Consider the following 13836-nt stretch of genomic DNA (forward strand, 5'->3'; position numbering starts at 1 on the left):
CCTAGATTCTTCCCCCTCTAACCCGCTGTGGTTCCAGATGGAGACTTTGCCCTTCAACCTGTCACCATCCTTGTGCCTCTCTGCTCGCCACCCCCCCCCCCTTTATATGCAGGTGTGTGAGTTTCATGCAACAGAGCTAGGGGGCTGGGAGGCCATCTGAACCTGCCTCTCACCGATGCCTTGCACCCCTGTCTCCCCCCACAGTGGTGTTCCCCCAGGACCTACTGGAGAAGGGCCTCGAAGCGGACAACTTTGCCATGCTGGGACTCGGAGATATCGTCATTCCAGGTGAGCAGGCCAGGGCGGGGGCCGCAGTGCAAGTGGTGGAGGGTCCTGAGAGGAGGAGGAAGACGAGTACTGTGATGCAGCCTCGCCACTGGGAACGGGGAAGGGAGAGGCCAGGCGATTCCAGACACCCAGCCCTGGGTCAGCCCAGGGTCGAGCACAGTCATGTACCAGGCCCTGAGCCAGGCAGCGGGGGGCACAGCAGTGAGCAAGACTGTCCTCACAGAGCTTCTGGTCTGACTGAACAGACATTACTCCAGAACAGCAAAACAGGATGTCTGTGACAGACTGAAATACATGCTGTGAGAAGCGTATCTCGTGAGCCTTCGCACGCACGCCTGCCCCTTGCCGGTGTTTACGAGTGGTCCCGGTGTGCCCAAAGTGCCAGGATCCCCGTGGTTCTCCTCCCCCAGTCCCAGGGAGAACACGGCTGTGTGTGTGGACACGGGCGCACCGTGAGTGTGCGCGCCTGTACTCTCGGCAGAGGGACGTGTGGTACACACCTGCCCGTCCACATGAGCGGACCTCGGGACCGTCTGCATGTGGGTGCTAGTCAGTGCACCTGGGCTCTGGGCACACAGCCCTGGGGGCCCGCAACCTTGCCTGGCCTTGGGGCATCAGCAGCCTAAACTGCTGGTCCAAAGCCTCAGGGCAAAGCCAGGCTGCTGCTCTGTGGGTCACTGCCATGGCTGAGCCTCGGATGTGTGTACCTGCAGATCCAGGCCTGGTGACAGGTATCCAAAGGGCACACTTGTTCCTGTAGTCCAGAGGCTCAGAGTCCAAGGATGAGAAGTACCCCTGGTACTTGCTTGAAAGAAGAAAGTGTGGAACAAATGAAAAGCCAACCTATTTTCCACTCTAAGAAATGATGGTAGTTCTAATATCCTGGGATGGTACAGGCACTTCCATTGTGACACTTCGATTTTGTGTGGCAGTGCAGGAGAGGTTTTCTCTTTTACCAGCGAGGAAACTGAGGCTCAGAAGTGAAGGGACTTTTACAACTTCATGCACCGGTAAAGCCCAAGGCCAGGCCCCAGCCCAGGTCTTCCGTCTGCAGAAAAAGCCTTCCCTGTCAGAAATGGGCCATAACAATAATGACAATAAGAAGATGATGATCACCCCAGCCGCCACGGGTCAGGCGCCTGCTGGGTGCCTGCCACCGTGCTGGCTGCTTCTCCCACGTTGTCACTTTGCTGCTCCTAGCAGCCCAGTGAGGTAAAGGGTATTTCCCTTTTACAGACGAGTAACTGAGGCTCCAGTTCCCAGGCACTTGGGGGTATGGCCTTGAACCCGAGACTTTCCGTAACTTGCAGTGCTGTGTAGCGGGGAGACGCAGCTCCATCAGACTGAAGAAATCGAGTCCCCGCAAGCAACCAGCTCACTGTGCAGGGCATGGGCTGCCCCAGGCTCCCCCCACCCCCCAGACTTTCCCAGTATCCTTGGCGGTCATAGTTCTGGGCTTGGGGTGTGCACAGGACACCCCTGCATGTACCTGCATATCTAAGTCTTTAAACAGTTTCAGTAGTTGAAAGTCCATTGCACCCTCGGAGCGCCCCAGTGATATTCCTCAAAGAATAGGCTGCTGCAGACCATTGTTTTGAGGACCAGATGCATGATTAGCGGTGAAAGCTCTTAGCAGAGCTCTGAGCCCCGGATGAGTTGGAGAACAGTTGTAGAATTCAGCCGCCAGGGGGATGCTGAGTTCCCAGCTTTGTTTCCAGAAAGGCAGCATTTGTCTTCTCTCTCACCCACCCACTCCCTATTCCCACACAGTCTCAACGTCTTTGGGGAGGACTAACTCCTTTCCCGATTTAAAATCAGTCATATATTGAGGCGCCTGGCTGGCTCATCAGTGGAGCATGCAACTCTCGATCTCGGGGTTGTGGGTTCAAGTTCCACATTGGGTGTACAGATTGCTTAAGGATGGAATATTTAGAAATAAATAAATAAATAATAAGATAAAATTAGCCCTATGCTGCCAGTCAGTGCTTCTGATCAGCTAAATGAGATTCAGCCCTTACCCTGTCTGAGCCCAGAGACCAATGAGGGAGACAGACACAGATGGTTGTGGTGTGTGAGCAACATGCAGAGGCTGGCCTGGCTGTCTGTGTCTCGGGGAGTCTTGGGCTTCTGGGGTGTCTGGGCTGGGATTTGAAGTGCCAGTAGGAGTGCAGTGGGTGGACAGAGTTAATCATCCTCTACTGCGCTCCCGCAGAGCCTCCTGATGGTCTGCTTGGTCCTACGCCTCCCTCTAACCAAGCAATCACCACACGTGTGTTCAGAATCTGTTTAGGGTGTGTTCCCTTACTCAGGGTAGAGACCCAGTTCCTCCTTGTGCCCCACGGCCCAGCATGGCTGGTCCATCCCCTTCATCTCCTGCTCTGGGCTGCAACCTTCCCGGCTCCTTGACCCATGCCACACCCAAGCCCCTCTTCCCTCAGGAGCTTTGCATGCGCTTTTCCCTCTGCCTGGCAAGTGTCACTTCCTAAAGAAGCGCTTCTTCCTCTTCCCTTCCACTCCCCCTAGTCTGGCATATCCCCGGATATACCTTCCCATGACACAGAAAGCACCCTTTCACAGTTAGGATCTTATATTGAGTTTTGTTCCTGTTTGATCAGCATGTCTGCCTCCTTTCGCCTTGGTTGAGCTCTGTGGGTGCAGTGATTTTGCTCCCTGTTGTCTACAGTGCCTGGTACTTAGACACACTGGGCCCAGTGTGACACAGTATGGTGCTGTGAGGTGCCAGGTCAATGTTGGTCCCAGACCAAAGCAAACTCCTGGGAGCTTCTCATTGTTCTCATTGTTCAGGGAGGCCTGATGGTAGAGAGGCGGGCTTTCTTCTGGCAGTTGGCTGTGTTGGCCTCCAGTGATTGCTCCATGACTGGGAACACCAGGTTGCATGTTAGTTCACTACCCCGCCCCTCCCTGTCCCAGGCAGGGGACTCCATCCCCAGGCCTTCCTGAGGTGCTGGCTTCCCTGCCACCGTCTAACCCTGGCTCTCTGCCCACAGGGATCTTCATTGCCTTGCTGCTACGTTTTGACATCAGGTAAGCTACTTGGAAACTCTAGCCCTCAAGCTCCGTGAGTGAGGAGCCTTCCCTGGGCAGGGTACTACAGGGGTTCCTTGGTGGCTTTCAGGAGCCCAAAGGAGGTGACCTGTGATCAGACCCTCCACCTCTGCAGCAGCCAGTGCAATTCTGATTTATCTGCACTTTGAAGTTCTGAGTGTTCAAAGACCCTGTGGCCAAAAGGAAAAAGGGATCACACTCCCAAGAGATTTAAACCCAGAAGGTCCTAGTGGTACTCAGTGCTTTCTCACTGCGTGACCTTGGCAAGTGATCTGACCTTTCTGGGCTAAGGTTTTTTGTTCTTCACTTTGTGGTAAACAAGAGCTCCGACCTCGGCATTACCAAGAAAACCTGGAGGGAGCGCTGAGCACAGGGCCGCAGGGAGACCCAGCCGCAGTCCAGTCGTCATCATGCATTATCAGCCCGGGCTCAGGTCACTGTGTCCCAGCTGCTCTGGCTGCTCCCCGCGTTCCCCTCACTCAGATTTGTGCAGTCCACTGTGGAACGTAAGCACAGGGAGGGAAGGGGGCCAGCTTGAGTCACCACTTCCGACAGAAAAGGTTGCACTGTTAGCGTAGCTGAGCGTGCCACCAGCAGGTGGCGCTGTCTTCCCAGTGGAAGGTTCGCAGTAAGTGCACTGAATTTTTTTTAATTTTTTATTATGTTAATCACCATACATTACATCATTAGTTTTTAATAAGTGCACTGAATTTAAAGGTGGTTTGTGAGCTTTTCTTAATCTCCTTGTGCCCAATAATCGCAAAAGCAGTAATAGTGTTGACAGTGATAACAAGAAACTGTACCAGTGTCCGTGAACTCGAGTTTGCCTGTGAAACTTGCCCCTGTTCACGTACATGTGGGGTATTTGTATAGTACCACTCAGACCTCACATCCACGGGCTTCCAGACAGCCTTTGGGAGGGACCTGGCCAGTCTGTAAGTAGAGGCAGGTCTGTGCCAGCTGGCTGTACTCCTGGCTGTTCAGAGGTGACACAGAGAGAACCCCATGAGCGTCCCTGGACCACTTGCTAGTGACACAGATTCACGTTTGGCTGCCGGCACCCTTAGAAGCAGAATCTCATTCCTAGCCTGGATGGGCAGGATCCGCCTGCCTTTCAGAGCTGGTTCCAGAATCTGTGCAGCGTGCCCACAGCGGTCAGCTTCACCGCCAGCCCACAGCAGCGGGCCCCCAGTGCACTCGCAGCTCCCGGCTCAGCAGCATGCGGGGCAGGGAGAAAGGGGGTTGCGAGTACTCCTTCGGTCCACACATGGCGCTGGGCACTGTTCTGGGTGCTGGGGACACGCAGAGGTCATGGAGCTGAGGTCGCAAAGGGAAGTCCTGTAACGGCAGTGTGATTCAGTCCTGAGGCTGCTCTCGGATGGCTCGCCTCCAGGAAGCCACTGGCACTTTATCCACATAGTCAGCAGGTCACGGAACTGTCACGTCCACTGCAGTGAAGAGTAAGTCAGCTTTGCAGCTTCTGCATCAGTGTCGCCCAAAGCATGACTCACCCAGATCAGATTCACCTGGGTGGTTTCTCAAAATGCAGATGCCTGGACTTTGCCCCAGACCTAGTCAGTCAGACTCCCCGGGAATTGGACCTGGAAGTCTGTTATTTTTTGTTTTGGGGGTTTTTTTGCAAGTTTTCTAGGTGATTTGTGTGCTGGCTAAAGTCTTAAAGCCGCTGTTCTGGGTTAGGCACTCGATATTCACAACCACTGAGCAGATGGATCGTGGTTTTCCCATTTTGCAGATGAATAAACTGAGGCCTAAGGAAGGAAAGTGAATTGTCCAAAGACCTATAGCTGGGACAGTACCAGAACGCACGCCCAGTGCCAGCCTCTCAGCCATCCCACACAGCCTCCCGGGTCTTCCCCAGCTCCCCCCTCAGAAGAGATGGTGCTGCTCCTATGCCTGCAACTAACCCCCCTCCTCTTTCTCCCCACACCTTCCTGAAGCTTAAAGAAGAACACCCACACCTACTTCTACACCAGCTTTGCAGCCTACATCTTTGGCCTGGGCCTCACCATCTTCATCATGCACATCTTCAAGCATGCCCAGGTGAGTGGGACTGTACTCCGTACGTGGGGAGTGCTCCCACTGGGGGTAGCAGGGACTCCCAAACATAGGGCTTACTTGTCACATACCCATGCAATCCAGAGGTAGGTGCTCCCCAGCAGTGTCAGAGTGGGCATGTCTGTGACCCTTGGCCTTTTGCCTACGGCTGTTGCAGAACGCCATCAGCTGCTCCAGGCAGCACAGTCTGTGCTTGTTGCCTTCATCAGGAAGGCAAAACCTTTCCCAGAACCCTCTTGGCAGATTGCTGCTCACATCTCAGGGGCCAGATCAGTGTCACATGGCCCCCACTGCAGGGAGCCTAGGAAAGAGGGGCTGTGGCTTCTGAGCCTCTGTAGTGGGGCAGACAGAATAGTATTGGGGTGGGTGTTGGGTGTTTCAGCCCAGTGCCCACCTTACCAGATGAGTGATAAGGTGTCAGGGGCTCTCTCCTCTGACTCCCCAAGCAGGCCAGCCTCTGCTTCCTCCTCCCACCAAGGTGGGTACTGAGCTGCCACAAAGCGAATCAGGGTGAGGTGAAGGCTGAGAGTTGTCGCTGTGGCCTGAAGAAGGTAAGACCAGGAGGGAACAGCCAGCAGACAGGATTACTCTCTACTGGACATCAGAGCACTTCCCGTGTGCCGGGCTCTGCTGAGTTCTTCATGCGGGTCCTCATGAGCAGATGAGGGGACTGGAGGTCAGGTGCCACACGGCCAGCAGGTGGTAGAGCCAGAGTCCAAACCTGTGTCACCTGGCATCCAAGCCCAGGCTCTGAACCCCTGGCAGTGGGAGAGGCCGGGGGGATGAAAGCTGAGGGGGCGCGGGTGGGAGGAAGCCCACACTCCTCCATCTGTTCGCGGCGGGGCTCTGGGCAGATCGTTGAAGTTACGCTTGATTTCCCTCAGTGATTAACTAAAAAAAAAAAAAAAAAAAATTGGGATAAGTAATAGTAGCCAGCTTGGAGCTTTTTGAGAATGAAATGAGTTAGTGTACGGAGAGTGTTCAGAATTTCGCCTGGCCCAGGTGGTATTAGCTGTCATTGTTGTCACTGTCCCCTCCATCCTCCACTCCCCCTGGCCTCCTCCTACCCCCTCCCCAGGGCACACTAAACTCTTCTGCTCATTAACTCACTTAGTCCCTACAGTACCTCTGATAGTTATGAAGTAGATAGTAGTATTCTCATTCTACAGAAGGTCCAAGGTCCGGGGTCCCCTAGCCTGGGGAGAAACCAAGAACCGGTGAGGAACCACCTCTCATTCATTTCTACTCCAGATGGCCTTGGGAGCTGTGTCGGCCGAGAGTGACACTTGACAAGGAGATCACCAAGAGTGATTGGACCTGGCTTGGGGGACTAACTTAGAGGCCTCTGGGAAGTCTCTGTTCCCAGCCCCGTTATGTTCCAATCTGAGAGCTATTCCCCCAGAGGCCACCAGGTGGCAGCCTTGCCTTCTGCCTGGGCTAGACTCCAAGGATCCCATTGGGAGCTCCCACACTGGCTGGAGAAGCGGTCCTCTGTGTGGGGACACTGTAGCCTAGAGAGAAAAGGAGTCTTCCTGGGTCACGCAGCAAGTCGAGGTAGGCCCCAGCTGGAGCCCTGGACTCCTCACCCTTGGCCCCAAGCCTGTGCTACTCCCCAGCGGCAGCGCAGCCATTGTCCCATCATCCACTTGGGCATCTCCCTGGAAATCTTGGAAAGAGGATGCAGGACACAAGGGGAACCTGTTCCTTGAGGACCCTCTTCCTTTCCAAGACCCAGGCAGTCCCAGTGCCAGCAATTCCGTAGGTGGAAGTCACCACTGGTTATGTGATCTTCAACTCATGGAGCCTCTATCAAAAACCCACTCCAGGGGCACCTGGGTGGCACAGTCGGTTAAGTGTCCTACTCTCGGTTTTGTCTCAGGTTGTGATCTTAGGGTCGTGAGATCGAGCCCCGCATTGGGTTCCGCGCTCAACGTGGAGTCTGCTTAAGACTCTCTCTCTCTCTCCTGCCCCTCCCCATGCACTTGTACTCGCATGCGCTCTCTCGCTCTCTATCTCCTTCTCAAATAAATAAATCTTGTTTTAAAAAACCCACTCCAAGCCAGAGGTCTGGCAGTCTTCTAGAAAGGCCCTTCAAGATGATCAGGTGTCCTCATTGTACAGAGAGAGGGAAGCAGTTTAGTCAGGGTCACAGAGCCGAGCCAAGGCTGGGTGGAAAGCCAGGAACCCTGACGCCCACCTTGCTGTCCCAAGCTGTACGTCCCAGCCTCTCCACAGCACTGTGGAGAGGTCCCCTGGTTCCTTGAGAGGAAAGAAAAGAACTTATAGTCCTCTGATAATAGCAACCTCGCTGCCTCCCACAGCAGCCCTTCAGTGGTTCCTGGCTCTCAAGGCAGGCCTTGGGGGAGCTAAACATGTACCATCCTTCCCCTCACCCGCCTCGGGAAGCCCTCTACTTTGCCTGGTCTGGTCTTGATGAGGACTTAGAGACGGACGCACCAAGACCCCACATCCTGGCCAACTCTGTGGGGGAGGACAATCCTTTGCCTCTTCTGATTTTCAGTCTCTTCGTCTGTAGAGTGGGTATGAGGAGGCCTTTTGAGAAATTAAATTCTAACAAGTTTATATTTGTTTCATTTCTGTTCTGTTTCATCAGTCTCTGCTTTTGCCGTCATTATTTTCTTTCTGCTTTTTGGTGTCATTCTTTTTCTGGCTTCTTAGGTTGAAAGCTGAGATTATTTCAAGTCTTTTTCTAATAAATGCACCTAGAGTTATGTTATAAATTTCCCTCTGAGTACTCCTTTGACTGCCACTCACATGTTTGGGGTAGACTTTTGTCATTGTCCTTTCTATCGCCCTCCAAAAGACCTAAAGCCTGACTTAACCCAAAGTCTAACTCATAGCAAATACCTGTTACAGCGGGAGAAGCTCAGCCACTTTTACATGCCTCATGTGACCTTGGGCGATTCCTTTCTCCCTATCTAAACCTCGGGAGCATCATCGTAGAACTCAGATTGTGTTTTTAGCTTCGAGGGTAGTATGTATGAAGTGGTGTGGTTCACAGGCCACACGTGGCAGGTGCCAAGAAATGGTCGGAAGGTCAGGCTTGGTGAGCTCTGGAGCCCTGTTCTCTGACCTCATTCGCCTTAGGAGTGAGGTCTCCTCACCCTTACTCTAGTCATCTCCCAGACACCCTCTTAACTTTGTGAGCACCCATGAAGAAGCCATTTGCTTAGTATTGACCAGGCCCTCTTCGGAATGCCAGGAATAGAGCAGTGACCAAGACAGCCGTGGACCCTGCCCTCATGAAGTTCACAGCCTAGCAGCAGAGAGACTGAAGTCTATAATGGCAGAGCGATGTCTCGCTCCAGATTGCTGGCGAATGCTGCAGGGGATGGCAGGGGGCCCCGAGAGTAGGCAGCAAGAGGGCCTGGCTCCCTGCCAGGGAAGGCTTCCCTACAGAAGTAACAGCAGAGCAGAGACCCAAAGGAGGAGGAGTCTAGGCAGAGATGGGAAGAGCATGACAAGCAGCAGAAACTGCACGTGCAGAGGTCCTGTGGCTAGAGGTGACAAGGAGGACCAAAACAAGGTCCTCCAGAGTAGGACAAGAAGGAAGCAGGGTTCCATCTCATGGGGACTTCAGGCCACTGGGACATTGGGGGTCATGGAGAGTTGAACAGTAATGTCCAGCTTTCAGATGCTGCAGGGAAAGGAATAGCTTTAGAGTCCGATATGCCTGAGATCCAGTCCCCAGTTGACCATTTAGATATCTGAGGCCTGCGCTGTCCCCTCTCCTCCCAGAGCAGCAGCCTTCCTCCTGTGAACAAGGAGAATGGTCACAGGGGATATAGAGATGGACGGAAGTTCTCAGGAGGCTGAGCTCAGGGTAGTGTATGCAGCAGGTGCACCATCTTGTCCTCCAAACCCAGCTTCACCAGGAGGCTCCACTCAGGCTCTAGAGCCAGACTGCCTAGGTCGTCCTATTGTAACGGCATCTAACAGCATCTCCTGGAGCATTCGTTAAAGGTGCCAACTTTCACCCCCAGGCTAGGGAAGCAGAATTTCTGGGGATAGGACTGACCCAGGAGGTTGCTTGTGTGAACCTGAAGTCCCAGGGGATTAGGGTACTGCCAGCCAGACTCCGGGGTATCCTTAAAGCCCTGCATGCTTGACTTTGTTTGGGTTCCTTGCGTTCCCTCCCAGGGAGGAGCAGCCCTGCTCAGGGAGTCAGGAGCCCCAGGTGTGGGCCCAGGCACCCACTGACTTGCTCTGGGAACCTGGGCAGTCATTATCGGTCAGTCACACCCTGGAGAGGGTTGGAGTGATGGGCATGGCCCTGAGCAGGTGCGCTGCCCAGGAGTTGGTCACCAGCTCTGTTCTCTCACAGCCTGCCCTTCTGTACCTGGTCCCCGCCTGCATCGGCTTTCCTGTCCTGGTGGCACTGGCCAAGGGGGAAGTGACAGAGATGTTCAGGTAAGGCAGGGCAGGGGGCAGACATCTGCATGGCACAGGTGCACCTGCGGGCAGCTCGTGGAGCCTGCCAGGGCTGCTTGTGCACATCTCCGGGGGAACATTGTTCCCGCCACCAGCCCCACCCCTTGTCCTTTCTGCCAGCACGTGGGTGCCTGGCCTGTGGCACCAGCAGGAACCTTTCTGCAGGTCTGGGAGCCAGGGGAGGGCAGCCCCCACATCCAGATGCCTGCTGGGTCTTTGGAAGGGACTGGCCAGTGTAGTTCCCTCCCACCCCAGGCTGCCCCACTGTCAGGAGCCCTGGGTTCCCAGCCTGACTGTGCCGCCATGTGACTTCAGGCAAGTCTTTCCCTTTCCCAGCCACAGCTTTCCCATGTGAGTAATAGGGAGGATCCTAGTGCGGTGGGAGGTGCTCCAGATTGGAAATCAAGGGTCAGTCCCTGTTGAGCCGCCTCAGTGGCTCTAACCCATAGCTCTGTCTCAGAGCGAGTGTCTCACTTGCACTCATACCCCTTCCCCACGGCCACATGCACAGCTGCCACACTCTCTGCACAGCCCCACCCATACCCCAAGGCCTGCGTGACTCCGACAGGTGTCTGCTCCCCGGCACCACTGACCCCGCCCGCCAGGGACCCAGAAATAGCCTCCAGCTGCGATTGAAGCTGCCCACTCGGAGGCCTTCCGTCCCGGTCCCCCTGCCTGGCCCCCGGTTGGCCCTCGAGTGCCTGCCAGGGCTGTCTGTGCACCTGGCTGCCTGCGGGGAACCTGTGACTCACCCCTCCCCCGTCCCTGCCTCTGCCCTCCCTGCCTTGCCTAGAAGCCCCAGGCTCCCAAGCTGCCTGCCCATATCTCCTGGCTGGCAAAGCCCTGTGGACTCTGCGGCCAGGCTGGGGGATGAACTTGGGGGCAGATCTGGGGACAGGGGTGGTATCTGATCCCTGAGCTCAGCACCTACCCTCACCCTCTGGCTCATCCATTCTCAGCCACCCCCCTGCCTTGGGGTAACCATCTCCCCCTTCAACCCCAGTCCTGTTAGGTCCACATTGGGTCAAGCTCTGCCCCTCCAGAGCCCAGGCACCCGCTCAGTGCTTGCTTTCCTTAAATGTTCTACACTTAGGGACTCTGCGCCCCTTTCTGGCCCTGCCCCCAGGAGGTTCTCGGGTTGAGGTGAAAAATCAGGTTGGTCTCTCTCTTCATCTCTCTCCCTAATTCTCCACCTTACCTTTTGTTTTACTTTTCCCTTGAGAGGTGCTCTCTTTTTTTTTTTTTTTTTTTTTTAATTCCCTTGGCTTACGTACTCACATGGCTCAAAATTTCATAGCCGGGAGAGGGAAGACCCCCTCACGCCCCAGCCACCCCGGAGCTTGGTCACACATTCAGAGACGGCTTTGCTCCCAACAGCACACGTGCGCGTGCGTGTTCCTGCACAGATGGAGGCACTCTCAGAACATTCTGCATCTGGATTTTTCACACAAACAGTAGATCTCAGAGATGTTTCTGCAGCAGCACCTGTACATTAGAACATCCTTGTTCTTTTGCACAGCTGCATAGTGTCCCTTTGTACAGGTGCATCTTTTTTATCCACCAGTAAGTCCGGCTGCTTTGCCACTGTGTCTGAAAATGCAGAGGAATATAAAAAGAAGACACAGCTCTGCGCCCTGCTCCTTGCAAGAGAAGTCTCTGTCCCTGCTCCCCCCAGTCCCCTCCCCCAGTCTTTTCCTCTCCATCTCTTTTTTTTCTGTCTCTCTGTCTCTCACACAGCTACGAGTCCTCGGCGGAAATCCTGCCTCACACCCCGAGGCTCACCCACTTCCCCACAGTCTCGGGCTCCCCAGCCAGCCTGGCCGACTCCATGCAACAGAAGCTAGCTGGCCCTCGCCGCCGGCGCCCGCAGAATCCCAGCGCCATGTAATGCCCGGCAGGTGCCCACCTGCCTGCTTCCCCCCCACTGCCCCAGGGCCCAAGGTAGGGCAGACACCCCAGCTCCAGTGGACGGGGCAGGGAGCATTGCTAGGGGCAGGCAGCAAGTGGTGCCTCCTCCATGGTCACCAGGCAGTCACTGCACCCCGCCTCAGGGCCGGGAGCAGGGCTCTAGAACCTCGTTGTCCTCACCAGTGGTGTGGGGTTCATGTGAGAGAGCAGATAGCAACAGCCCTTGTTATCCGGGAGTAGATACTCTTACTGCTGGCCTCTCTATAAAACCCTGGACAGATCACTTTCCTCTTCCGGAGCCTCTCTCTGTTCGCCTGAGTGGGCACATTCCTGCCTCTTGGGGTTGACCTGGGGAAGAGATACGGGTACCATCCTTGGTGTGAACTCAGTTGCTCAATAAACGGGGCCCATAGCAAGAGCTAAGCCAGGGTAGCAGCCTTCTAGATTGGCACCTTGCCACTTGCCAAGTAGAACAACCCCCTGCCTGCCTGCACCCTTGGGGCTGAGTTGTTTGACTCCTGCCATGCACCCTGGGAAGCAGCCCCTCTCCCGTAGCTTCGACCTGGCTGCCGCGTTTTCTTCTCCACTCTCTCCAGTGGAAGGTGCACGAAGCTTAAAGTTAATCCACCCCAGCCCAACCTCTCCTCCATCTGCCGCTGCCCTTTACCACCTCTTGGCACCACCAGGCACAAAGAAAGGAGAGCAACCTGTCTGAAAACGGCATACAGTGGGGCCGGGGCCAAGTCCTGGAAGACGCTGGGCCGTGAATGCCAGGCTGGTGTTCCTCGTGTGCCCAGGGATCTTCCTGGGATGGCGGGGAGGCGGGGCCTGGAAGTTCTGCTCTCCCGCTCCTCTAAAGGTGTTGTTCTTATTGTTTTGTTTTTTCTTTGGTCAGTTATGAGGAGTCAAATCCTAAGGACGCAGCAGCAGTGACAGAGGGATCCAAAGAGGGAACAGAGGCCTCGGCATCAAAGGGGCTGGAGAAGAAGGAGAAATGATACGGCTGGGGCCTGACCCTCTGAGGGCCAGGCCAGGCAGGCGGGGGCAGGCCTGCACAGGCCTGCGCGGGCAGAGGCATCGGAGGCCAAGGGTGCGGGAGGCCGGGCAGCTTCGGGAGAGGGACGGGGGCAACAGGATCCCTCCAGCGGGGCTTCCCATGGCCTGGTCCCTTCGTCGTCCTTCCCTGGCCTTCCTCTGCCCCTTCCCATCCCCTGCAGGCAGCAGCAGCCCCAACTTCCCTCACCCTCCCAGATGCCAGGCGGGAAAAGTGGATCTGATTTTTAGATTTTTGTATTGTGGACTGACTTTGCCTTACATTAAAAATTCATCCCAGGGGTGCCTGGGTGGCTCAGTCGGTTAAGTGTCCGACTCTTGATCTCAGGATTGTGAGTTTAAGCCCCGTGGTTGGGGCTTGAACTCCATACCCAGTGTGGAGCCCACTTAAAAAAAAAAAAAAAACAGTCATCCCATTCTTCAGGCAGGCCACTGTGCCCCTGGAGAGGTTCTGTGCACCCGGCATCTTTCATTGCCTTTACTGGCTCTCACTCTCCCACTCAGAAACTTCCTGGAAGCCCCTTCCTGGGGACTGTGAACTCACAACCTCGGGGAGAGGCCCTGACCTCCATCCAGGTCCTTCCATCCTCGTGGTTGCCAACCTAGTGGCTGACTGGCTCTGCACTCCAGGGCTGCCTCTAGCCAGCAGAGGGGGCCCACGAGCCCTCCTTCATTTCCCCCTTCCTCCCCATTCAGCTTTCTTCACATTCCTCCCAACACTTGGGGGCGGTGAGGCAGTTTGACAGGTGCTCCATGTATCATCCACCTACCCCAGCGCGGCAAGGCGGGGTACCAAAAAGCTGACCTGATTCAGCAGGGGGACCAGTATCTGTAAAGCTAGAGAAATGGGCAGGGCCTCATGGATCCCAGGGAAGAATTTAGATTTTATTCCCAGGCTGGCAGGAGCCAGGTCTTTATGGCTTCAGCTGGAGAGCACATGGACTCTGGGTGACCCTGGAGATCAAGGCCCTGTCATTCCTATTCTGCTTATTC

The 13836-nt window shown here is 55.3% G+C and overlaps 1 protein-coding gene across 5 annotated transcripts in view; it reads left to right on the top strand.

The window, feature by feature from the left end:
* HM13 (histocompatibility minor 13) overlaps positions 1-13144 on the top strand; it is a 39627-nt gene extending 26483 nt beyond the window's left edge. For 2 of the 5 annotated variants that reach the window (XM_027621711.1, XM_027621714.1), the window contains exons 8-13: positions 205-288; positions 3297-3333; positions 5313-5415; positions 9776-9861; positions 11620-11823; positions 12686-12804. In XM_027621711.1, coding sequence (XP_027477512.1) covers positions 205-288; positions 3297-3333; positions 5313-5415; positions 9776-9861; positions 11620-11770 — 461 coding nt within the window. In that variant the 3' untranslated portion in view covers positions 11771-11823; positions 12686-12804. Of the gene's footprint in view, positions 1-204; positions 289-3296; positions 3334-5312; positions 5416-9775; positions 9862-11619; positions 11824-12685 lie in introns of all 5 variants that reach the window. The other 3 variants (XM_027621713.1, XM_027621715.1, XM_027621716.1) reach the window with 2 other exon arrangements.
* Positions 13145-13836: the final 692 nt, after the last annotated feature.

Source organism: Zalophus californianus, chromosome 8 (genome assembly GCF_009762305.2).
Source record: "Zalophus californianus isolate mZalCal1 chromosome 8, mZalCal1.pri.v2, whole genome shotgun sequence".
NCBI lineage: Eukaryota > Metazoa > Chordata > Mammalia > Carnivora > Otariidae > Zalophus > Zalophus californianus.